At 34.2% G+C, this 24,171-nt stretch overlaps 2 protein-coding genes across 6 annotated transcripts in view; both read right to left on the minus strand.

Moving 5' to 3' along the window:
* Window positions 1-6,651: 6,651 nt before the first annotated feature.
* On the minus strand, window positions 6,652-9,840 carry LOC138309352 (uncharacterized). The gene is made up of 3 exons (XM_069250531.1): window positions 9,567-9,840; window positions 9,067-9,122; window positions 6,652-7,503 (listed from the first exon to the last, which is right to left on the minus strand). The coding sequence occupies exons 1-3, from the start codon at window positions 9,691-9,693 to the stop codon at window positions 7,075-7,077; spliced, it is 612 nt and encodes a 203-aa protein (XP_069106632.1). The 5' UTR covers window positions 9,694-9,840; the 3' UTR covers window positions 6,652-7,074.
* A 5,651-nt stretch (window positions 9,841-15,491) lies between these two features.
* LOC138309530 (sodium-dependent phosphate transporter 1-A-like) overlaps window positions 15,492-24,171 on the minus strand; it is a 44,268-nt gene continuing 35,588 nt past the window's right edge. For 4 of the 5 annotated variants that reach the window (XM_069250755.1, XM_069250756.1, XM_069250753.1 and 1 more), the window contains exons 10-17: window positions 23,215-23,325; window positions 22,199-22,263; window positions 21,779-21,866; window positions 21,144-21,224; window positions 20,319-20,368; window positions 19,383-19,495; window positions 18,842-19,027; window positions 15,492-17,807 (exon numbers count right to left, since the gene is read on the minus strand). In XM_069250755.1, the coding sequence (XP_069106856.1) occupies window positions 17,570-17,807; window positions 18,842-19,027; window positions 19,383-19,495; window positions 20,319-20,368; window positions 21,144-21,224; window positions 21,779-21,866; window positions 22,199-22,263; window positions 23,215-23,325 (932 nt within the window). In that variant the 3' untranslated portion in view covers window positions 15,492-17,569. The remainder of the gene's footprint in view (window positions 17,808-18,841; window positions 19,028-19,382; window positions 19,496-20,318; window positions 20,369-21,143; window positions 21,225-21,778; window positions 21,867-22,198; window positions 22,264-23,214; window positions 23,326-24,171) is intronic. The other variant, XM_069250757.1, reaches the window with a different exon arrangement.

A 24,171-nucleotide genomic window follows, 5' to 3' on the forward strand; every position in this document is an offset into this window, starting at 1 on the left:
TGGACACACCAGAGTGGCCTAACACCATTTAAGGCGTTTTTATGGATCTAGATAAAAATATACCCCTAAAACGTCTAAAAATGGGGTATGGGCACCCTGATGGTTCCATGATTATACAAACTGTAACTAATTCTCAGATCCCTGTGCCACAAGGTGCTTATATACAATACATATATAATGTTATGTAGAATATTATTTTACCGAATTTTATCTGGACTCTTAAAACGTCAAAGAAGGTTTTGTTAGTAATAATATATTTTACAAAGTAGCACAGGGAGCGGAGAATTAGTTACAGTATACATGTATTATATCAATTTGGACCCAACAGACTGCTTATAGACCATTCTTTGGCGTTTAAGGGGTCCAGATCAGTAAAACTAATAGTATAAGTAGAATATACTTTCATGGACTTTTTGTTTAGACCTTTAAAATCAACGACTGGTATATGGACATTCTTGTTGGTCCAAATTTATATAAACTTTTAACCAATTCTCGAATCCACCAACTTCGATACTCCAGGGGTTCCGATCACTTACGATCTCTACACCCCCTGGACTATCTCATAGTAAAACTGGAGGCAACAGATCAGAGCAGAACAGGTAATTTAGTCATTTGATGTACATCAAAAGAACCTTATAACGATACACTGTGTGGCTTTAAAGTTGGGCGTCACTCTTTTTGTAGTCTTCAAAGGGAAGCTTTGCAGGCCCGTGATTGGTTCGGATGTTTTTCCCTGAGCTGCCTTCAGTTTTACCATTAGATAGTCCAGGAATGAAGAGATCGTAAGTGATTAGAACCCCTTGAGTATCGAGGTTGCGAATCCATGTGCATGGTATTTTGTAGCTCGAGATTCTCTGGACCTGACACTAGACTTAGACATTATGACAGATAGGCCTACACCAGACATCTATTCAGGGCCAGCGTCTCTCAGGCTACACCAGACATCTATTCAGGGCCAGCGTCTCTCAGGCTACACCAGACATCTATTCAGGGCCAGCGTCTCTCAGGCTACACCAGACATCTATCTGTCATAATGTCTAAGTGTGGTGTTAGGGCCAGACTCTCTCAGACTACACCAGACTTCTATCTGTCATAATGTCTAAGTATGGTGTTAGGGCCAGACTCTCTCAGGCTACACCAGACTTCTATCTGTCATAATGTCTAAGTATGGTGTTAGGGCCAGACTCTCTCAGGCTACACCAGACATCTATCTGTCATAATGTCTAAGTATGGTGTTAGGGCCAGACTCTCTCAGGCTACACCAGACATCTATCTGTCATAATGTCTAAGTATGGTGTTAGGGCCAGACTCTCTCAGGCTACACCAGACTTCTATCTGTTCATAATGTCTAAGTATGGTGTTAGGGCCAGACTCTCTCAGACTACACCAGACATCTATCTGTCATAATGTCTAAGTCTGGTGTCAGGGCCAGAGTATCTCGGGCTACACCAGACATCTATCTGTCATAATGTCTAAGTCTGGTGTCAGGGCCAGAGTATCTCAGGCTACACCAGACATCTATCTGTCATAATGTCTAAGTCTGGTGTCAGGGCCAGAGTATCTCGGGCTACACCAGACATCTATCTGTCATAATGTCTAAGTCTGGTGTCAGGGCCAGAGTATCTCGGGCTACACCAGACATCTATCTGTCATAATGTCTAAGTCTGGTGTCAGGGCCAGAGTATCTCGGGCTACACCAGACATCTATCTGTCATAATGTCGAAGTCTGGTGTCCGGGTCAGAATATCTCGGGATACACCAGACATCTATCTGTCATAATGTCTAAGTCTGGTGTCAGGGCCAGAGTATCTCGGGCTACACCAGACATCTATCTGTCATAATGTCTAAGTCTGGTGTCAGGGCCAGAGTATCTCGGGCAACACCAGACATCTAAATAGCTATCTGTCATAATGTCTAAGTCTGGTGTCAGGGCCAGAGTATCTCGGGCTACACCAGACATCTATCTGTCATAATGTCTAAGTCTGGTGTCAGGGCCAGAGTATCTCGGGCTACACCAGACATCTATCTGTCATAATGTCTAAGTCTGGTGTCAGGTCCTAAGTCTGGTGTCCGGGTCAGAATATCTCGGGCTACACCAGACATCTATCTGTCATAATGTCTAAGTCTGGTGTCAGGGCCAAAGTCTCTTGGGCTAGGCATATTGTACTGTGTAGAATATGATATTACCGGGTTTGTTTTATATGATATTACTGGGTTTGTTTTATATAGACCACTAAAACATCAGAGAATGGTCTATAGCACTCTGGTTCATTGGTCATAATGTCCATAAACTGTAACGGATTCTCATAGCCCTGTGGTTGTTTTTTTTCAAATCCATGGAATTATCAAGAGCATATGATATCTCTGTGTAACAAAGGTATGGACAATGACAAAGTGTTTTTTGTCAAAGTTTTATCCGAACTATCGTATTTCGTCTTATTGTTTCTGATTTTAGTTATAGGGAAAATTATTCACTTTCAGTTCGCAGGAGCCGGGTCTGCGTGCGGAAATTCAGAATTTTGACTTAAATCTTAGGATACCCGACATGACATTTTCATTTACTGATCAAATGTGATAAAAGAGGTGTCAAATTTCTTTATAACATAAGCTAGAGTCTAGCTGATAATGTAAGTTAAAAACTTTAAAAAAAATCGTTTTGTGATTATAAAAATAATCTTAAAAATAATAATGATATAGGGAAATGATATCCATAGCCTTAGTTGAGGTTACAATACCGAACAAATACAAGATTTCCTGCTAGATTGTTTACAGTGAAGATTCATTTCGCTGTTTCGCTATCTGGCACGGTGAAAGTCAACTAATGCGCGGTAATTAGGACGACAAGGGGAAACATTAGACGACCAGTGTAGTGAAAATTAAAGGGACGAAATTGTTAAAAAAAATCATGTTATAAAAGATAAAACGAATTATAGAACTGAAAATAATGGTAGAAGTTGTGTACTTTGTGTTTATAACAAAATTTAAAAGTTTGTATAACCATTTTGTTCAAAATGAAGAAAAAAAAATAAAAATAAATAGAAACGACCTAGTCACTATTTCATATTATTATCTTTCGGCGAGGTAAACAACCCCTGTGTGCATGCGCGATGTGGGAACATTCACCGAAGGAAATCTCATCTGTCTAATGGACATATCTGCTATCGACTGAAAACACCAATTTATCGACTACAAGTTCCTGATTACTGTGTTAAATCTAATAAACGTTGAAACGTATGCAGAAGTTTTGTGAAGAGTTTCTAAGTGTAAATATTCATATATTGAACAGGTTTTTGCAGCTTTAAAGAAGAGTTTTCATTATATTTTATGGTTTTATACTTGCTTCTTCCATTATTTTGATTTTCATTTGTCATGATATTAGGTATTAGTCCGCTAAACCTGCCAATATTATTAGGTTTAAAAAAATGGCCTAATATATCAACTTTATAATAAGGAAAAAACTAATAATATAGGCATGTTTAGCGGACTTATGAGGTACATGTATTTCTTTTATCATTATATCAATATTTGACATTCCCTATATATCCTTAGTTATGATGTCAATCCGTCTAATGGACATTCCTTATATATCTCTAGTTATAGTCTCTATCCGTCTAATGGACATTCAATGGAATCGTACGTGTAAATGTATTTCATTTTATAAAGTAGCCTGGGAAATTAATTATAAGTATCGAAGTCACTATTTTTTAATTTCATCGGGGTATGAAAGAAATTTTGTTTGCAAACTTTTGTGAGAATCCGCTACGCGTCAATGTCAATGTATAAGAAGTATTCCGAGGTACATGTACACGTGCGTGGTTAAAGTAGCTTTAAACTGGTCGTCAAAGCTGTAATACCGATCAATGCTTCATTGAAATGAAATATCCATGTTTCATGCAATAGAATATACTATTAAGTATATTAAAATAAAATAAAAATAAAATAAAAATTAAAAAAATCTTCAGTGACAATTTTACTCTGGCCACCTGGAGAGGAATTTTGAAACATACTATTGGACTGCATTTCTTATCACTGCTTCATTTCCGGCTGCTGAAAACTGGACTTCCAAGGTTCAATAGTATTTCTTTATTACTTTGAGCTTATTAGACCATCAAAACTGTAAAACCGATCAATGTTTCATTATAATAAAATGTCAATGAAAAATATGAGTAAATGTACATGATTGGTCAATATAATATACTATCAAGTGTATTAAAATAAGAAAAATAGAAGAAAAAAATGATCTTCAGTGACAATTGAACCCCGGCCGCCTGGCCAGAAATTTTGAACCACATCTTTTACTACTGCTTCACTTCCGGTTGTTTGACCGGCACAGCCAACGTCGTCCTAAATGCAGCCTGACCAACCCAGAGTGGATTAGCACTGCCCGGCATCATTAATGTCCTTCGAAATACACCCTGATTTTGAACTGTCAGCGCCAGACACTCCAAGACGTTGAACTTAACACAGCCTTACCGTGGATAATCAGTGCCCTTTACATAACAATGATATTAAAGATTTTTTTCTATCAATAATATTCACACATATGTATCATTTATATAAATATTGTCTGCGTACATGATCTGAGGAAAAGTGAAAATAGCATATCCATATTTGCAATGTTTTGGAAGGTGTTTAATGAGGTCGAATTGAATCGTTCTGGCATAATAGATAAACAACTCAAAAAGTCCATTGTGTAAAAAGAGTACAAAATTCGTACTTGTTTACTTTTTATTTATTACAATCCAATTTCAGAACTATGTGTATTTCAGTGAATATATTTTGCTTAACATTGAAAAATACAAATAAAGATATTACCACTTTCAAGAAATTTGTGTCGATATCGTAGGTTAAAACGCTGGTTAAGTTCAAAGTAAGAAAATGCATGAGTTGTACTTATAAGATTTCAGTGGGATTCAATGGAGTTACGTGATGATGCGGTGATATGGTTTGCCGAATCCAGATAGATCATTGCAATTGAACTTACTGTTTTCTGAGAGGAGCGATTTGAGCAGGCCAATAAGAGGGAAAGGACAAAAATGCATGATCATTTTCCATTGCCCGATCGACATCATTTGCGTGTTACATTTGTTGAAACAGGACTGCTATCATCTTTGTGCCCGCACCTTGTATAGTTGTGTAGGATGATTTTGAAAGAAAAAATATTGCTCTTTCCAAAGGTAGTAACCTTGTTTGTGAAGGCATGCTAGAAAAGTGATTTTTTTTTTAGCTGCAAAAGCTAGGTGGGGTAGAAGTATTTGAGTCAGGGAGCTTTCCACCATTTGCGTGTATAGTACAATGTATAACGTATGATTTTTAAGGATTTTTCATCTTGACCCCTAAAACTTCTAAAAATGGTCTATAGGCACTCCATCCTCGATACTCCAGGGGTTCCGATCACTTACGATCTCTACACCCTTGGACTATCTCATAGTAAAAATGAAGGTAGCTCAACGGAAAACATCTGTACCAATCATAGACCTGCAAAGATTTCCTTTTAAGAGTGCAGAGAGAGCGACGCTCAGATTCAAACTCACACAGTCAACCACAGTGTACCGTAATACGGCTCTTTTGATGTACACCGTTGCCTCTAGTTTTACTATGAGATAGGCCTGGGGGGTACAGGTCATAATAATAATTAAGTGATCGGAACCCCTGGAGTATCGAGGATGTAGGCACTCTGGTGGGTCCATATTTATATAAATTGTTACTAATTCTTAGATCCTTGTGATTATATAACCGGCACGGCTGCATTTTTAGCTTTTATATTTGGTTACATTGTAACTTGATCACTGTAAATTCCCGGAGACAAGTTCTTAGTGCACTTGTTGAATTTTTATGTTGTCAAGTGATTTGAATTTTGCACTTGGTGAACTTTAATTTGCATTTTGTATGTTGTTGTGGCTTACCAAAAATGTTGTCGACAGCCAAAATGTGTTATTAAAAGCCCATTACCTTTCCGGAGCAAAATATAAAGGTTGCTTAAAAAACATTAATAACATCAGAAAATGCATACCGATGACCTAAAATAAGGTTACCACACCAAACATATGCAAGATTTCCTGCGTAATATATGAAAACAGTGGAGAGTCAATTCGCTGTTTTGCCGTCTGGAGCAATGATAATCAACTACAGCGCGGTACTTAGGACGACGGCGGGAAACATAATACGACCCGCTTTATGAAAATAAACATTTTATTTATTCTAATCAAATCGTTCAGAAGGTGATGATAAATGTAGTATAACGGTAAGCTAATAACTTTTGCAACTCTACAAAATTATCGATCTTGTTTTACATTCCCATTTTTAAAAATTAAAAGCCGTTTCGGAAAGTTAGTGGGCCTTTAAGCCGATACCAATATAACACAAAACGAAAAACATACTAACAAAATTAAATGAAAAAAATATTCTGAAGATTGTGTGTTTTTGTCTTATATTTAATAATTAAGATGTGTGCAATATCACCTGGTGTTTCTAAAAATAGCACGTATTAGCTATAGCTCATGAGAATAATGGAAAATTAAAGCATATTTAAAGCTTGTATATTTATATATTTACTTATTTATATTCGCTTTAATAATAACATTGTCTGCATTATTGCATTATGTTTGGAATATATTTTACAGCATGACAATAAAATTGAAGAAACACAAGTTTTGTTTTCAATATACATATTTATTAATTTCTCTTGAAGACTCTGAATTCTGAAAATCAGACGTTAGTTCATTTGAATATCAATGTATAAATTCAGACCTAGTCTATTGTTGGAATTTTATCCTAGCGGGCTGAAATAGATTTTATTTGTACACTTGCAATATTGTTATATATACATTATATATATTCCCTTATTACATTTCAGAGTAAAAAATTTCCGATTTTGATTTTGCAGTACCAGTTGTGTTTTTGCGATACCAACTATTTGTCATCTTGTGATTTTGCATTACCTTAATTGTCCGATTACGATTTTATGGTACCAGAGTTGTTCATTTGTACTTTTGCGGTACCAGATGTGTCCATTTATGATTTTGCGGTAACAGAATTTTCCTTTTGAGATTTCACAGTACCAGATGTGTCCATTTATGATTTTGCGGTACCAGAATTGTCCTTTTGAGATTTCACGGTACCAGATGTGTCTCCTTGTGATTTTGCGTTACCAGATTTGTCCACTGATTTTTCGGTACCAGATTTGTCCCCTGGTTTGGCGGGTCCAGATTTTTCCTTTTGTTTTATCTCGTTACCAGATTTGTCTTTTTGTGATTTTGTGGTATCATTTTTGTCTCCTTGCGATTTCGTGGTATTAGTTTTGTCTCTTTGTGGTATCTCGTTACCAGATTTGTCCCTTTGCGATACCGGAGTTTGTCTTTGTGGTTGTTGAGTGGTTTTATGTGTTGTTGCTGTTGTGTCCGAGTAAAGTCGAAGACTGTTGCGCGAGGAAGTCCATGTGCTGGGAAGCCAGTAAAATGTCGTAGACGGATAATAAATATCTTCCACTTTCAAACCATCGATCTGAAAAGGATTTGTCTCTTTATTTTCTTCTAATAAAATATTATTAGAAGAAAATAAACAAATGTATGTTGCGAGGGCATGTTAGTGTTATATCAAAGTTTTCTCCTTATAATGACATGCAGGACTTAGTTATTACAGAGGTATGATCTCGTGCATCCTTGATATTCCAGGGGTAACTACCACTGACGGTATAATGTCAGTGATAGTAACCCCTAGAGTATCGAGGATGGATCTCGTGTTGTGGATCGCGTTATTCATTGAGGCCGATATGGTGTTTTTATGTTATTAATGCTCTGATTTTCCACCATTTTCGTTAGCTATGTGTACCAGTTGTTTCTATCGTTACATGTAGAATCACCGAGCCAATATTCATGACGTCAATTTTAAATTATTCTAAAGCTGTACATAGCAAGGCCAAGTTCGCATGTTAAAAATGCCCCAAGGTCGGATCGCTCGGGGATAAATCATCGGACCATTCTTCTTGTAAGTTGTAGCATATCAAATAATGCAATGGACATTTTAAAACAATTATCATATCTAATATGAAAAATAAATACATGAGTTTCGGCTAATATGGCGTTATATGAACCTGGTAAAACAATAATCGAAGGCCAACTGGAAGAATCTAAAATAATAACCGAGGGCTACGTGTCCGTCCTCGTTCATTGTTCACAATATGGTTCATAATTGATACATAACTAAATACTTAATTGATCACAGTCAACATGGCCAAGGGCTACGCTCTTATATGTATTGTTTGATTGCATCATTTGATATCCAAGTTGATATAGCCAGAATAAATTTGATGGTCCGAGAACCGTAATGAAATTCATGTTTCTAAAAACGGAAATTCTATTATTATTATTTTAATAATATTAAAATATTTTAAATATAAACCTTCATTCGACTTTGCGGGAACTTACAGCAAAAATTACCTCACGACAAATCATTTATTATGCTACATTATTACGCCATTTCTGACATCTTTGGGTGATAGCATTATTGCATATATCCAAAACAATTTCAAAACGATACGTTATTTCTCTTGTATAGTTATAAATTAAGGGTTTTTCTTTTGATTATTATGATGTAATATTTTGCTCTGATAGTTGAATTAACTAACCGACATTACTTTGTATTCTACTGGGGTGGTAGAACACTATATGACCGAATGAAAAGTCCTTAGTTTTATAAAAGATATGGAGTTTCTTAAAAAAAATGTTATGTAAGAAGAACGATGGTAATAGGGCGCCACCCTGAAGAACTCATCGTTTGGAAAAATAATATTCAGATACAGATACTTTGAGATTTCTTAAATTTTACAGCTTATCGCAATACATCAACACAAACATGTATAAGACAATGAGAATAGTCGAAAATCAAAGCAAATTATATACATTAAGCATAATATTGTCTACAATGTCCAATATAACGAACTTTTTTTTCTCAAAATGTACGCATAGCCATAACGCAATTAGTTAGGTATGAAGCATTCTGTTTTGTCAAATGGTCCTATAATGGTAAAGGAGTATCTGATGAATACTTGATACTAAAAAAACTTACCGGTTTGATTCGTATGTCCTTCATATTAAATCTTTCCATACCTGATTGTGTTATACCTGTAATAAACACATGATAATTATAATTCATATAAGTTATCTATCATCCTAAACACGCAAAAACAAATTTCCATGATGACCCCGAATCGGGGTGAGGTCTTATAATTAAAAGTTTGTGAAGATGTCGATTTTTCGTATCAGTTAGAAATGTTTATATATGGTAATTATAAGTTATCTATATCATAAAAACGCATAGCAATTTTACATGCTGAACTGAAATTACGCGCGTGTGTGAGGGTATCATGTAAATGACTTACAGTTAACCCTCGATAATCCGGACATTTGCGTCTCCAGCCCAAACCGTCCGGATTGCGAGTTTTGTGGACTGATAAAATTTGCTCACTTAGATAATAATGAAATTTGTTCCTCGACATTTCTTTCCGGAGTGTTAAGTATCCGGACTATGGGTGTCCGGATAATCGAGGGTTTTTAGTATATTCTTACCTTTCATAACGTGTTTTCTTCTTACTAAAAATAGTAACAGACAAACGGTTATACCCGCTATAAGTAGTAGTGTAATCCGGTGAAAGAGCACATTCGAGAACTTACTAATTAACACAGTTCTTGGCATGATAATTAATTAATTAATGTACACCTAATTAGTGCGTTTCTATAAACTGAAATGTGAAATTTGTATTGCAGTATGCTATATAGACTTGGCGCGTCTGTCTAGTCTGTTCCGAAATGGGTAGATATATCAATTTCTTAACGTGAATATGGAACAATGTTACAACAATACCTGTACATTGTATATAGATATGTACATGTATCGTGGTTGTGTAGGTAATGCATTACTGCTAATGCATATCAATTAAGGCCAACCAACATCTAGAACGGCTGAGCGCTTGGGGATATATGTACGTTGTACTTCTGAAGCGCAATGAAAATTAATTTTAATTCAAATATTGTTTTAATAAATTTCCTTAGTAAAGATTTATCCCACATTTTCTTTAAAGATTTATCCCACATACGTAATATTTACACTATTCTTGTTATTTTTACGAATATGTATGAACGTATACATTAAATATAATGTACGACACTTTTTTAAATCGTTTTATTTTTCTTTTCTATACGGCCACTGATCACAAGAAATATAATTTCCTCGGGGGGTATTTGATGCACTTTGTAGACGTGGAATCTATTTCATTAATATAACTTCAATAGATGTAACGTTACATGTTTACCTCCGGTACTTGTTAAAAACAAAACAAAGAGTAGAAAAGGTTGCTTTCAGAGGACTGTTTTGTTTTGAAGTCGACATTGCATGAGTAATGATTTATTTTTGTATCGTTATTTGTTTCCATTTTCCCCCAATGTGTTCCTTTTTTTTTTATCCACCCCTCTGGTCATTGGTGCCCAGTAGGTTCGCCTCCTTCGCAATATGGATGTTTTCAATAAAGTAAAAGACCTTTATTTACATCTATGTTTGAAGAAGATTTGTTTCGTCTTGCATTCTCCACTAAATTGAATGTCTTAAGTCGACTTTTTTCCCCAAGTAAATAAGTGCGCTCAATTAATATTCATCATTATGCAATCTGATTAAATTATAGATCCATTTTATCACTATGTTTGATAAGCGGATCTGACATCCCATTAGGGGTCACGTTCTGGTGACCTTTGGAAATAGCCAATCAAATTGCTGCCGGCAGAATCTTGACGACGATGAAACAGAAAGTTTGAAAAAGCTACCAGAATTATTTTCTTGTACGTAGTCATCTCGCCCTAAGACCACAACAATGTTTAAAGTATGTGTTTACTGGGACGAAATAGCGATTTCAATTAACGTACAAGATGTATTAAGGTGTAGAAGGTATAAAGGTCATCTGAACATGACCCCTGATGGGATGTTGTCGGATCCAATATTGAACAGAGTGATTATTTAAACGGATCGCATATTCAATCCGATGACAGATAAAAACACAACTCGATTTATATAAAAATATGTTTATTTACATAACAGATGGATACAATTCACAGTAAATCTTGTAACAAAAACAGAAAACCCCGGATATGTCGGTGTCTCTACAGTATCGCACTGTAAACCATACACAAGCACTATTAACCTACTACCGAGGGCGGATTGCATTAATCTGGAACTCTAGAAAATTAAACTAGGCTATTTCCATAATGATACAACAACATAGGAACACCCTCATTTACAACAGCATGAAACAGTCACAGGAACTTGACAAATGATAGGTCCATATCGATGTACTATAAGGAATATTTGTTGGAAATATTTGTCAAATTCCTGTGCATCATAGTTCAAGCGATACATTTCACAAAAACCAGACTTTTAAGTTCTAAGGAATATTTGTTGGAATTTATATCAAGTCAATGTGCATATGACCAAAGGGAGATAACCCCCAATGTTCCGTATTACTTGGAATAATACTACTAATGGGGTAGGTACTAGAACAAAGATTCTTATCCATTTACTGTTGCCAGATAAGAAATGATATAAATTACTTCAATATTTATCCATGTCTGTTGATGAAACACAAAGCAAACTAATAAGCAGAAAAGAAGCAGAGAACATTCACAAGGGAAAATAAACATGGAGAAAGACAGAGCTAGAAACAGACAGGTCCATTCAAAACAGGTCATTTCATAGAAGTTTGGAATTTTCACGCTCGACTTCACAAGAATATTTTACCCTAACGAACGATTCAAAAGTTACACATGTTTGTAGCTTGATGTAAAAGACGGAAAAGAAATTTATGCTGAAACTTTTTGGTATGACTAATCAAAATTTGTAATTCATGACTAGGCTGGCTCTGTAAATTTCCTTGTTCTATAAATTTAAATCAGTTCAAATAAACTCAATACAAAAATATTTCCTTTCAAGGACTAATTTCAAATTTCACCATTTGTGTTTTGTAAATCACATCTTTTAAATAATTTTGTGATAAAGTAATGTCGGAGTCCCGGAGAATAAACAAGTGACCTACAGCCAATATATCGTTACTATCAAGACAGCGTCATTTCTCAGCCATCTTGGGACCAAGTTAAAATGACGGCCAACAAAAGAATGAGGAACTAATATAGAATAATAGATAATTGCAAAATAAAGAGATTACAATTTAAAGCTCATCCGTCAATCTCTTTGGTCACATTAGAAAACAAAATAAAAATGGCTTCAAATAAAATGACATGATGTCAAGATCACCACGGTGAGTATGTTGAGTCTTTGTAGCTTGTTCTGATGGACATGTCTAAGGCAATGAAGACGAGACACATACAGTGTAGAAGAAAATGAAACAAAAGTTCGGAAAAATCAGCAACTAAAGTTAGCAGAGCGATACATTAAAATACCCAAGACAAAACAAAGAATACTACACTGAAACAAAAATGTAAACGACAATGTAAAGTATGAGGAAATTACCGGTAAGCAAAAATAGATCAATAATCTTGATCAAATGAACTTTGAGCCAACAATGGTACAATTACTGACCTACTGTTTTTGATTCGGTATGAATGTACAACTTATTCAAGTCGCTAATTTACTTGAGGTTTAGTTATCTTGGATGCCTGATAGTCTCTAAAATTGCTTAACTTACCGTATTCGCCCTAATTAACGCCCAGGGCGCTTAAATAATTGTAACAAAGGAAAAAAGTCAGCCTTATTTTAAATCTATCTGTGTTCATGGTACATAAATCTCTTACAGTAAACATGCATATGTCTTTTCAAGCTTTACATAAGACACATTTGTATTTCGTTTTTCACATGTAAAATAGGATACAATACTGATGTAAGAGGCATCACATGTGGCAATATATATATTAAATCCATGGAATTGGAGCGTTCATAAAACTTCAACTTCCCTCCAGAAAAGAGGGGCGCTAATAACAGCGAATACGGTATACAAAAGTTGATCTTAATCTCCTCAATGGTTACACGACATGAGCGTTGTTTACCTTCAGATATCAAACCAATTCATGACTAGGTAGTAGTTTTTTCTAGGCTTAAGAATCTCATATATAATACAGATTTAATATTCAACGTTATAAATAGGTTTTTCAACTGCAATAGACTCGAATAATCTCAGAGGATATAGAACACTGGAGCTAAAAAAAAAAAAAAAAAAAAAACCAAAACATGTACAAAAATAATCTCCAAAGATTTTCGTTTCCATATCAAAATGTTGAATACAGTAATATTAATGACATATTTTGATGTTATTAGAAGATTCATTAAAATTTTGTGTTTAATATTAAGGATAAAATGAGATGAGAACAGGAACATGCAGGTGAGTAGAGACAAATCTTAATTAAAAATACTTGTCTAATGTTTGAACAAATGGTTTAAAATGATAACACTAGAAAACACACAAAAATAATACTGATGTATAGAGATTGATGTTAGCAGAGTGGTGTCCCAATTGAGTGAAGAATTGACCATAACCTCCAACTTGTGACCTTTGGTGTTTGACAATGCCAAACAAATTTGCGTTTTAATATAGCAATTTTCTTTCTTATTATTGAACCAAAGATCTAGAGGTCTTATTAAAAACCATTTTTTTTTTTAAATTGATCAGCCATGCAAAATAAGAGCCAATTTTTTTTAACCTGATCAGACATGCAAATTAAAAACCAATATTTTTTCTCTGATCAGCCATACATTGTGAGAGCCAGACAGACAAACAGATACCGTATATAACCGATATATAGTATACCTAGATTATGGGGTATGGTCCTGATCATTAATTTTTTCCTCATTTTCTACCGTTGTGTCTAAACAAAAAAGTGATGTCAACAGCCAGTCCATTTAAGGACGCCATTAGTGAAAGGTGAATATTTAAGATAGTGACGGGAAAAAAATCCCATCCTAAGAGATCTGATAAAAATACAACAAAGCTATACAAATGGTAAAAACATCAGTAACAATTGAGATATGTAGAATTCTTAATGAAGGATTACCGGTATTCAAAAACTATTCATTATCAATTAAAAATTTATAATGGTATTCATTATAAATTAAATTTCATAACATTCCTTATAAATTAATATTTGTATTCATTATGAATTAAAATTGGTATTCATTATGAATTATAATCTGACATGGTAACTGAGAAATTCATGATACTGAAAACAACCCTAGACCAAAGAATGAAAATGATTATCAACTATAAAAATTCAGTTTATTCATACAAAAACTCATTCATAAATAAGATTTGTTGAAAACGACTTAATCCTGGGGCAGTTTTCCCCCCAATTATTTAATAAATAACAAGTTAAATAATTTTGTAAATGACACCTCTAATCAATATTGATCTTATTAATAATAAATTACATTATATCTCGTTAGTATTATGCTTCATTACCAAGTCCATAAGTGTATCTGGGTCAAAATAAAGCTGTGAAAATTTCATTTTTGTTTTTTCTTCAATATACTTCTGTATTCAAGACTATAAACATAGTGCGAGAGGTACGCACAAAAATATGAAAGTAGTTTCCCAAATTTCTAAGTACAAAAACATCTACTTATACATTTATTGATTGTATATATTACTACATTCAGAGGATATTTTCCTTCCATTTTCTACGGAGCTGCATTCTGGCCAATTGCTATATATTTTTAGTTAGACTAGAAACATTTAATTAACACTTGAACAATCATTTCGACCCAGCTACATCAGAACATGATAAAGTGAGATTCATAAATACAAGCTTCATCACATATACCAAGCACCTTCATTTTTGAAAACACAAAAGGGAGGCCCGTTCGTTTATAACATAAAAGGGAGGTAATTTGGTTGTGAACTTATTAAATAATCTTGGACACAATTTAAAGATCTTAAATAGCTATACAATGAACTCTTATACAAAGCAGTATCTGAAATTAACTCAAAAATTCAATATCTTATTTTTTTTTAAATAAAATGCATTCAATGTAGCAAGTAAAATAATTGACATAGAAAGCAGTGACATGGTAACACTTCAGGTCACTAATTAATTATCTAATTAACAGTTTATTTTAATTGTTACCGGAGGGAACAGGTACCCTAAAGACCTTCGAGGCGGCACCATTGTGTTCTGTATTCCTTTAAACTTTTTTGTACCAATTTGAAAGTATATATAATCTCATTATAAAATATTCCTTATTGCTCTTTCCAAAATATATTTCTACTATTCTACATTCCTTCACATTCTCTCTATCCCAGTATCTGATTCTGTACGTAGCACCACCGCATACATAAATAAAGTAAAATATCGGCTGATTTATTCATGACAAAACCTATATTATTACAAGATGTAAAATATGAAGACAAAATTTCTTGTAAGTTGGCGTACTGCCTGCCAAGCAAAAGTTTTTTAATAGAAAAAGTGACCTTGCAATCCTGAGCAATTGCTCATTGATGTGTGAGGAAGCACAGATGAAAGTTTTTCGTAATATTGACCTGGACAATAGTTTGAAGCAATTAAATTTGGTAAGGAAGGTAAGTAAAGTTTGAGTATAATCTGCTGAAGAGAACACAGGTTATCGCACAGAAACATTTCTGTAGATACAGGTGTTGCCAGCATATTGATAGCATTTGTGCTGCCTACAAAAAGGGTTTATTTATATTTTTTATTTTTTTCTTCTTTTTTGTTTTTTTGTTTTTTGTTGTTGTGATTTTTATAATGTATAAGTTAAGATCTCTACAGCAAAACCTGCATTATTATGTATTTTACTTAGAACATTTTTTTTCTTTTCGACCAGCTCACAGCAACACAATCAGTTGTTATGAAAAGAATAATATAAACTTAAAACATGCATTTGATGATGAGTTGATTTGTATATTTACAACAGGCATTGATATGGCACTCTCTACTCACACCATCGAAAACTCAAACACACTGATGATGAAAATGCGATATATTTTGGACAAACTTCTCTTCAAACCTCTCTTAGATGTTACAATTTATTATTGAAGAACAGGTTGCAAATAAATATGATGCAAAATTAAAATGAACATTACAGTACATGACTTGTATCAATCGTGTTGTTGACACAGCACTAAAGCTAGAATTTCTCCAACTGTTAATGTTACAGTAGTTTGTCAGCCAGTATCAACAGATGAATTGACAAAGATAGACCTTATATAATCAATCTAAATGTTCTCTTAACTTAAAACAAATCAGAATAAATTCATAATTTCAACTATGAGCGCATGAACTATCAATGGAGATGAATTAACCTAGATCCAAATGTCTCATGTTTAATTCATAATTTTTTTTTTTTTTGAAACGAAACACTTTTTTAAATATAGCAAAGGGATATTGAAATCCTAAACATTATGATTGTTTAAGTCTGGAGTGTATCTACTTGTACATATATATCTATTCAGCATCAAGTTCCTGCTTCGTTTGGATCAATATTTTGAATCGCATTAAAACTTCACAAGAATATATGTACTGATTGTCTCCGACTTTGAAAACCTACACATTTAAATGAGAATGATTTCTAAAGTAGGCAGTGATCATGATTTCATTCGGGCTAGTTTCATTATTCAGCAATGGCATGTTCTAAACAAATCGTCATCGTCATCAACATCATCATTATGTTTGGAAGTCTACATATTACAGTCTGTAGCGACTGTACACACACTCAAATAGCACTTAGAATGATAAGAATATAGCTATATATAGTGAAACACTACATATATAACAAATACAATATAGTTACTACAGAACGAACACGAATATTGTAAAACCTCTTACATAGGGTTGACTTGAGCGACACTACATCAAGTACATGCATGATAACGGTTCAAACGTGATTGATTTGGTCCATGCGATTATGCATTATCATTTTTTTGTTAGTTTTTATTTTTTTTCTCCTCTAATAATAAGAATGTCCAGCCAGTATTACGCCTATAACATTTCGTGTTTTCCTCCATGTTGTGACTAACTCCTGCCAGTGTAGCATCAATGATGACACTTTTCCGTCGATCAGGTTGGTTTTCAAATATATGTATGTATCCACAATCACGCCATCATATTCAGTTCTGTAGCAACATTCGGATGTTGAACATCCTCATGATATAATTTAATCATTAAAATACCCTTGGCTTTAGCTTACATTTCTTCCTTAAAAATGATACGAAACCCTTCCTTTTCATAGAGTATACAGAAAACACCTTGTGGTTGATTAGCCGTTGGCTAAGTTTAAACTCCTCCTCAGTGAAAAAAGTTAATTTAATTATCATTTAAATTTCTGTAGAGAACCAATTAGATCTTCCATTTTTAAATAACATTTCAGCCTTTCCGAATATTAAAAGTTTGAAATGGAACTGCAATAATTTCAAAATGGATCCCAGTACCAACAGCAGAAACAAAATGTGAATAATCTGAGTTAAAAAATTTTTCTAGTGAAGGAGAAAAGTCACTTTTAAAGGAGATTTTTAGACTTAAGCCGGGTCTTCCTTCATCTTCACACTCTCGCGACTCTAACACCTTTATCATAAAAACTGCATAATGATGGCCATGACGCCCGCACTGATGCCTCCGGCCACTGGTAAAGTCACAAACCAGGCGAGAACAATGTTACGGAACAACTTGAAATCTACATTTTGTTTTGACCTGTACCGGCCCACACAAACCACCGATCCAACCTTACAATGTGTAGTACTGATTGGAATTCCGATGTTGGAGGCGACGAGGACGGTCAGGGCAGATCCAATCTCGATACAGAATCCGCTGTAAGGATAACAACAGATATTGAATATAAATCATAATGATCATACATTTTAACATATATTGATACACCTCTAGGTCAAAAATATGTATCAGAGATCTGGTAATAGAATGGAACGGTATAATATGAAATGTTCGATTTTTTTCTTTGTGTAGAAACCTTTGTCGTTTTTCATGGCTATTATGAATCCACAAATATAACAATGTTAGGCCAAATAAAATTAATTCTTAGTTTCTCAGGCCCCGCCACATCGACATTTACCCCCCGGACTAACGTTTTTTATGCACCATAACTGAAAATTAAAATCGAGACCGCCGCATCGAACGCACCCCAAATTTCCATTCGAAAACGCACCCGGAAATTGGCTCCAATTTTAGTATGCACCTTTCATTTCCGGTAAAAAATGGCTGCCGATGTCTGCATTTGCTCAAAACGGAATGTTTCCTCCCAGGATTATGTATTTTCAACTGGTTTTCTTTGGATATAGTGACGATTGAGATATTTAAAAGCTGTTCTTAAAGACTGAGTAAGAATTTACATTTTCTACACGTGTTTTCATTGATTTTCATGTCCTTCAAGTGAGAAAAAAATAAAATGTTATCTGCCGCATTTGTTTTCAGAGAAATAAAAAATAAAAAATATTCCCGCCGCCCGCACTGACTTTTTAAAAAAGTGGCCCGAGAAACTAACAATTAATTTTTTTTGGCCTTATTGTCACAATTGCTTCCTCAGCTAACTACGAATAGTTCTATCCTAAATAATATCAAACCTCCAAATCACAAAAGAATGTACACATTTATGTCATGTTATACTGTTGTATTTTATACTTCTTTGAGTCGGAGATCTTGAAAGAAAGGCAATCATCCACTTTAACCCCCAGCATACAACGCGCCTAATATCTTGCAGCTATTAACTCATTCACCCCTGAAATTTCATAATGGACTAGTCTTCTTTTGTTTAAAAAGAGCCTAAATGTGTCCTCAGTGGGGTGAATGAATTCAGAAGGCGATAATACACAACAACAAAATGTTCATACCTAGATGGAGTAATCTTGGTGAGATCTTCTCCCATGGTTTTGATGACCCTGCGGCCCCACACCCACAAGCCGATACTGATTCCAGCTCCTCCGAAAATCAGAATCCACAGCGGTGTCTCAGCCTCCTGCTGTGCGCTACCTTGGGTACCAATGATCCAGATACTCACGAGTGGACCGATCGCGTTACTACAACACGTAAAATATACGAGTCAAGATACAAAGTGACAGAGCAAATAGCTGTAACCATTATGATATTAGAGTATAATTAAGGGGACTACTGCATATCCAGGAAAGTACAAAAAAGTATACTTTTTCCCTTTTCATTTTTTGGGGTTGAACATTTTTCTGAACTTTACTTTGGTATGGGCATTATCTCCATCTTTGCATATTATGGAATTATTTGGCCTTGCAGGGAGGTACAAATTTTAACATCATTATTTCTTTTATTTTCTGAACAATATGACATTATGCATGGAATCACATGACAAAACCTACCTGTAGGAGGAGATAACTGAGTAAATACACAATAAGATGATCTTACCTGACGTCGTTTCCTCCGTGAGCAAAGGAACCAAACACAGCAGTGAGAACTTGGAGGAAGGAGAACAATTTGGCAGTTTTGGGGTCATCTTTCAACAATTCACGTCCTTTCTCCTGAAACAAACATGACAAATTCAGATTAGTTACATTGACATATTTTTTCCCAAAGAAAACTAGAATTATGTTATGAAAGCCACCCTCTCGGTGCAGCTACATTGTCAATGGGGTGAATCAGCTTTTACACACGGATTATCTCCCTTAGACTATAACCTCACAATTAGAGCAACACTATGCAGAGTCAAATGTATTCTCTCTGCATACACAATTACAGTAAAAACAGTATCCAGGCATTGGAGAGTGCTTAACGTTGAATGTTTGAGTTTTGCAAAATAAAATAAAATAATTTTCCTACCTACCGACCCATTCTGAAAATTCCAGGTCGGAAAAGGGCAAACCAACATTATTTTAAGTCTGGCCTAAAAACAGTATCCAGGGATTGGAGAGTGCTTAACGTTGAATAGTGTTGGGAATCGGTTGTAAAATGGTAATCGATCATCGGTTTAGGACAATTTACTAATTATCGATTTTATAATCGGATACTATTTATAGAAAGCTCTCCTATATTTATATATTTCACCTTTTAGTTTTTCTGAAGAATTTTAAAAAGATATCCACTGAACGAACAGTCATGAAGAAGTATTTTTTTAAAATTCAAATTCTTGAGTATCTATGATGTTTAAAATATTTTGATATGTGATTTTGCCCTGATATATATCATAATAAAAGGTTCAGAACAGTATAAGATAAGCATGAGTTATCTCCCATTTTAATAATCGATTATTACCTTTCATAATCGATAGTCTTTGGAAAAATCATAATCGATCGATCATCGATTAAAATCAAGAATCGGTCCAACACTAACGTTGAATGTACTCACCAGATCTGACGTACTGGAGTCTTTACTGCTCACAGGACTATCAAAGTTGTCTAATATAAAAACAAATCATCATCATTTTATTTGTTGGCATAGCGTAACATGATGTTCAAAATACAGCTTTTTAACACAGGATTCTTTTCTTCATTTCTTTTCTTTTTTTTCCTACACCATGAATATTGTCATATATTAAGATATTTATATTGTTGTGCATACTTTGTCCTGTCATTAGTCTATCTACGTACTGGGAATATAAATATCAATTGTTACCACATCGTCAGGGATCAATCTAGCTCTGATTTATTACCGTTTATGGGTAAATTTCCCCTCAAGGAATAATTTCCCTCTGGCCTAAAATTCCCCTGAAGATTTAAAAATTCACCATTTTAAGCTAAAAAGTGACTGTTTTTGGAACACAATTTCCCCTGTGACTTATTTTTCATTAATTTTTTTTAGACTTTTATTTGCAAATTTCTTCATATTTATCATACAGCTACTGCATATTATGATAAACTCAAATGTTTCATTATTGAGCTTAAAATCTTGCTTTACTAAATCTAAATTAAAATTAGTTATTTTACAGTACTTTTTCGTCAAAATGAATATAATTCTGGACCAAAATAAGAAGATTCAAATTTCCCTATATTTTGCCAAACTTTTCCCACCATTTTGAAAAAGGGTAGTTTCCCCCAAAACCTAGATTGATCCCTGAATTCTTTGAGGTGTCTTTATGATATTGTGGTGAAATTACTCGGATATATATACCTGATATCAGATTTATGACATATCTTATCCCCGAATTATAAATGACTTAATAAAGCTAATCACCTTTCAGAAGTTTCCTACTGGAGAAGGTCGAGGTAGACTCTCGGTACAGGAGAGGCGTGATACTGCCTTGTGGTGAAGTACCTGAAACAATACCATTACGCTTCAATAACAATCACTTAACAAGAGGCCCAGAGGCCTGTATCACTCACTTTTCAACTTCAATTACATTCACTTAACAAGAGGCACTACGGGCCTGCATTGCTCAGCTATGATAAAATCAGAGATGTGATCAATCTTATCAGTTAAGGGAGGAAATTTCTTGACTAATGAGAGGAAACTCTGCCCATAGTGTTTAAAAATGTCATCTTATGTTTCAGATCACATCTACCTTTTTCATCACAAATAATATTCTATCAGAGGAAATCACACACATAAAACTTATCTACCATTTTGAGTTTATTGGTTGTCCCCTCAAAATGTTTAAAATCCCCCCCCCCCCTAAATTGATATGTGGTTTACTTTATGCAGTTTGTAAATGAATATCTCAATTAATGCGAGATATCTCACTATTATATACAGTATTATAATTACTGCTATTTTTTTCCGTCAAAGTTAAAGATATAGGTCACTGACCAACTTTCGCCATATGTTCATATGACTTGTATCAAACTTAGTACCACCCATTTAGTTCTTACCATTATTCATGGCTTTTCCGTTAGGCATCAAATTTGGTGTGATTTCCTTGGCCTCCTTCAGCATAACATCAATGTTTGTATCCTTTTCCTGAAATTCATAATATCTCATCTATTTGTGGCCATATGTGGTAAATTTGAAATTAAAAATTGATTTAAAATCTATTGTTTGCAATTAATATTGTTATAATCGCTTGAAAAAGGAATAATTTTTGAAAAGGTGCATAGTTTTCAATGTGTATACATTATATGTTGTAAAACAATGCCCTGACGATGATATAACGTAGCTGTATAGCAGTAGTACTAGTGTTTCTTTTAACCTGCAAGTTTCAGAAAAATCACTAATATAGCAAAAATTAAACCCGACGAAATTTAATCACTATACGGTATATATTAGTTACGAGTTCAAATTCCAATACTTACAATCAAAATGCCTGTGTGAGGGTTCTTCTCTTTCAATGGCGTTTTCTCACTATCTGGTTTGGCTCCTGTTTGATAAGATTATAAATTAAAAAGATAAAACTACGTTAATTTGAGAAACTGTGAACAAAACTGAAATCTGACTGGAATGTGACGTTTCTGTCTACTGAAACAATCATGCGACGTCATATACATGACGTCAAAACTACATGTGACGTCATAACAGTGTTATTACACATGTGTCTTACGATATTTATGACAAGGCCGTATGACATAGCTAGATGGGCCAGCAACGTGATAAATATTATTATAACTGCAACAGCATATGAAGCCTGTCCTAAATTTAAATTAGATCAAGAAGTAATACAAAACAATGGTAAAGTTTGGTCCTGAAATCAATAAACTTTATCCGCAGTGTTCTTTTTCAAGTCAACACACATATATACATTGCAAGCAATAAACAAAAGTGTATCATGTTCTCAAACAATCCCTGCCGAGATTTTTTTGTTTTCAATTTCTACATTTCATGCAATTAACAAAAGCATATCATGTTCTCAAACAATCCCTACCGAGATTTTTTTGTTTTCAATTTCTACATTTCATGCAATTAACAAAAGCATATCATGTTCTCAAACAATCCCTACCAAGATTTTTTTGTTTTCAATTTCTACATTTCATGCAATTAACAAAAGCATATCATGTTCTCAAACAATCCCTACCGAGATTTTTTTGTTTTCAATTTCTACATTTCAAGCAATTAACAAAAGCATATCATGTTCTCAAACAATCCCTACCGAGATTTTTTTGTTTTCAATTTCTACATTTCATGCAATAAACAAAAGCATATCATGTTCTCAAACAATCCCTACCGAGATTTTTTTGTTTTCAATTTCTACATTTCATGCAATTAACAAAAGCATATCATGTTCTCAAACAATCCCTGCCGAGATTTTTTTGTTTTTAATTTCTACATTTCAAGCAATAAACAAAAGCATATCATGTTCTCAAACAATCCCTACCGAGATTTTCTTTGTTTTCTATATCTACGTCTATATCTATGATGTTTGCAGCTTCGACATCTTTAGTAAGCATTTGTTGCTGTTCCTCGGGCGACAGGGCGGTCTCGACAGCTGAAAATACCAAAGAGAAGCAAGGAGGTGCTAGGGTTGATAATGTGCCATGCAGGAAACATCGACAGGTCAAGTAGTTTGAGGTCCAAATTTATTTCTTTTACGTGCTCTCTTATATGGTTCAATTTTCTAAGCACCCAGTGCGCTTATCGGGTCAAATATTGCAGTCTGAGAAAACAAAGTCTTCAGACCAAAGACAACAAAATTTGTTTGTATTGAAAATACTAACAACATCACAGACATCTAAGGGTCATAGTTTATAGTACAAATGATAGATACCATAAATAAGGGGGTGTGGGGGTGGGGGGGTGGGGGGGGGTGAGTAATTGAACCAACAGATTGAATAAAATTTTGAAGGAAAAACATAAATGTATTTTAAAAGCTATTCTAATACTATTCGTGATTGGGAATGAAACTTCACTGTAAATGTTCCACCAGACAGTGAAACACTTGTATAACAAACCTTTACAGATTAAGATATCGTCAGGATAGTTTGTTATATTCATTTTAAGGGAATAAAGAACTGACTACACATAGACTCATTCACCCCTTAATACACATTTGAGCTCTTCTAATTGAAAAGTTGGAAGAGTTCATTATGAATTTTCAGGGGTGGATGACTTAAAGCATGTCCTTTACAAGTGTTTCACTGTGTATGGGATATATACAACAATAATCTTGGATATACATGATAAAGCTTCGGTAGATACCGGTACAAGTAAACTAAACAATATCAATAATTCTGTACACAAATGATATACAGCATCCGACTATGGCAATCTTCATTTCTTGTATATAAAATTCCAAAGGAACTCTGTGAAATGTGGAATGTTTTTTTTTTTTTTT

Source organism: Argopecten irradians, chromosome 15 (assembly GCF_041381155.1).
Source record: "Argopecten irradians isolate NY chromosome 15, Ai_NY, whole genome shotgun sequence".
Classification (NCBI taxonomy): Eukaryota; Metazoa; Mollusca; class Bivalvia; order Pectinida; family Pectinidae; genus Argopecten; species Argopecten irradians.

Bases quoted from the DNA above. Each gene is read 5' to 3' on its own strand.
- LOC138309352 (XM_069250531.1), bottom strand. From the start codon at position 9,693: ATGCCAAGAACTGTGTTAATTAGTAAGTTCTCGAATGTGCTCTTTCAC. The intron at 9,123-9,566 runs GTAAGAATATAC...TGTTTATTACAG, and splicing joins AAGAAAACACGTTATGAAAG to GTATAACACAATCAGGTATG. The intron at 7,504-9,066 runs GTAAGTTTTTTT...AATCCTTTTCAG, and splicing joins AGGACATACGAATCAAACCG to ATCGATGGTTTGAAAGTGGA.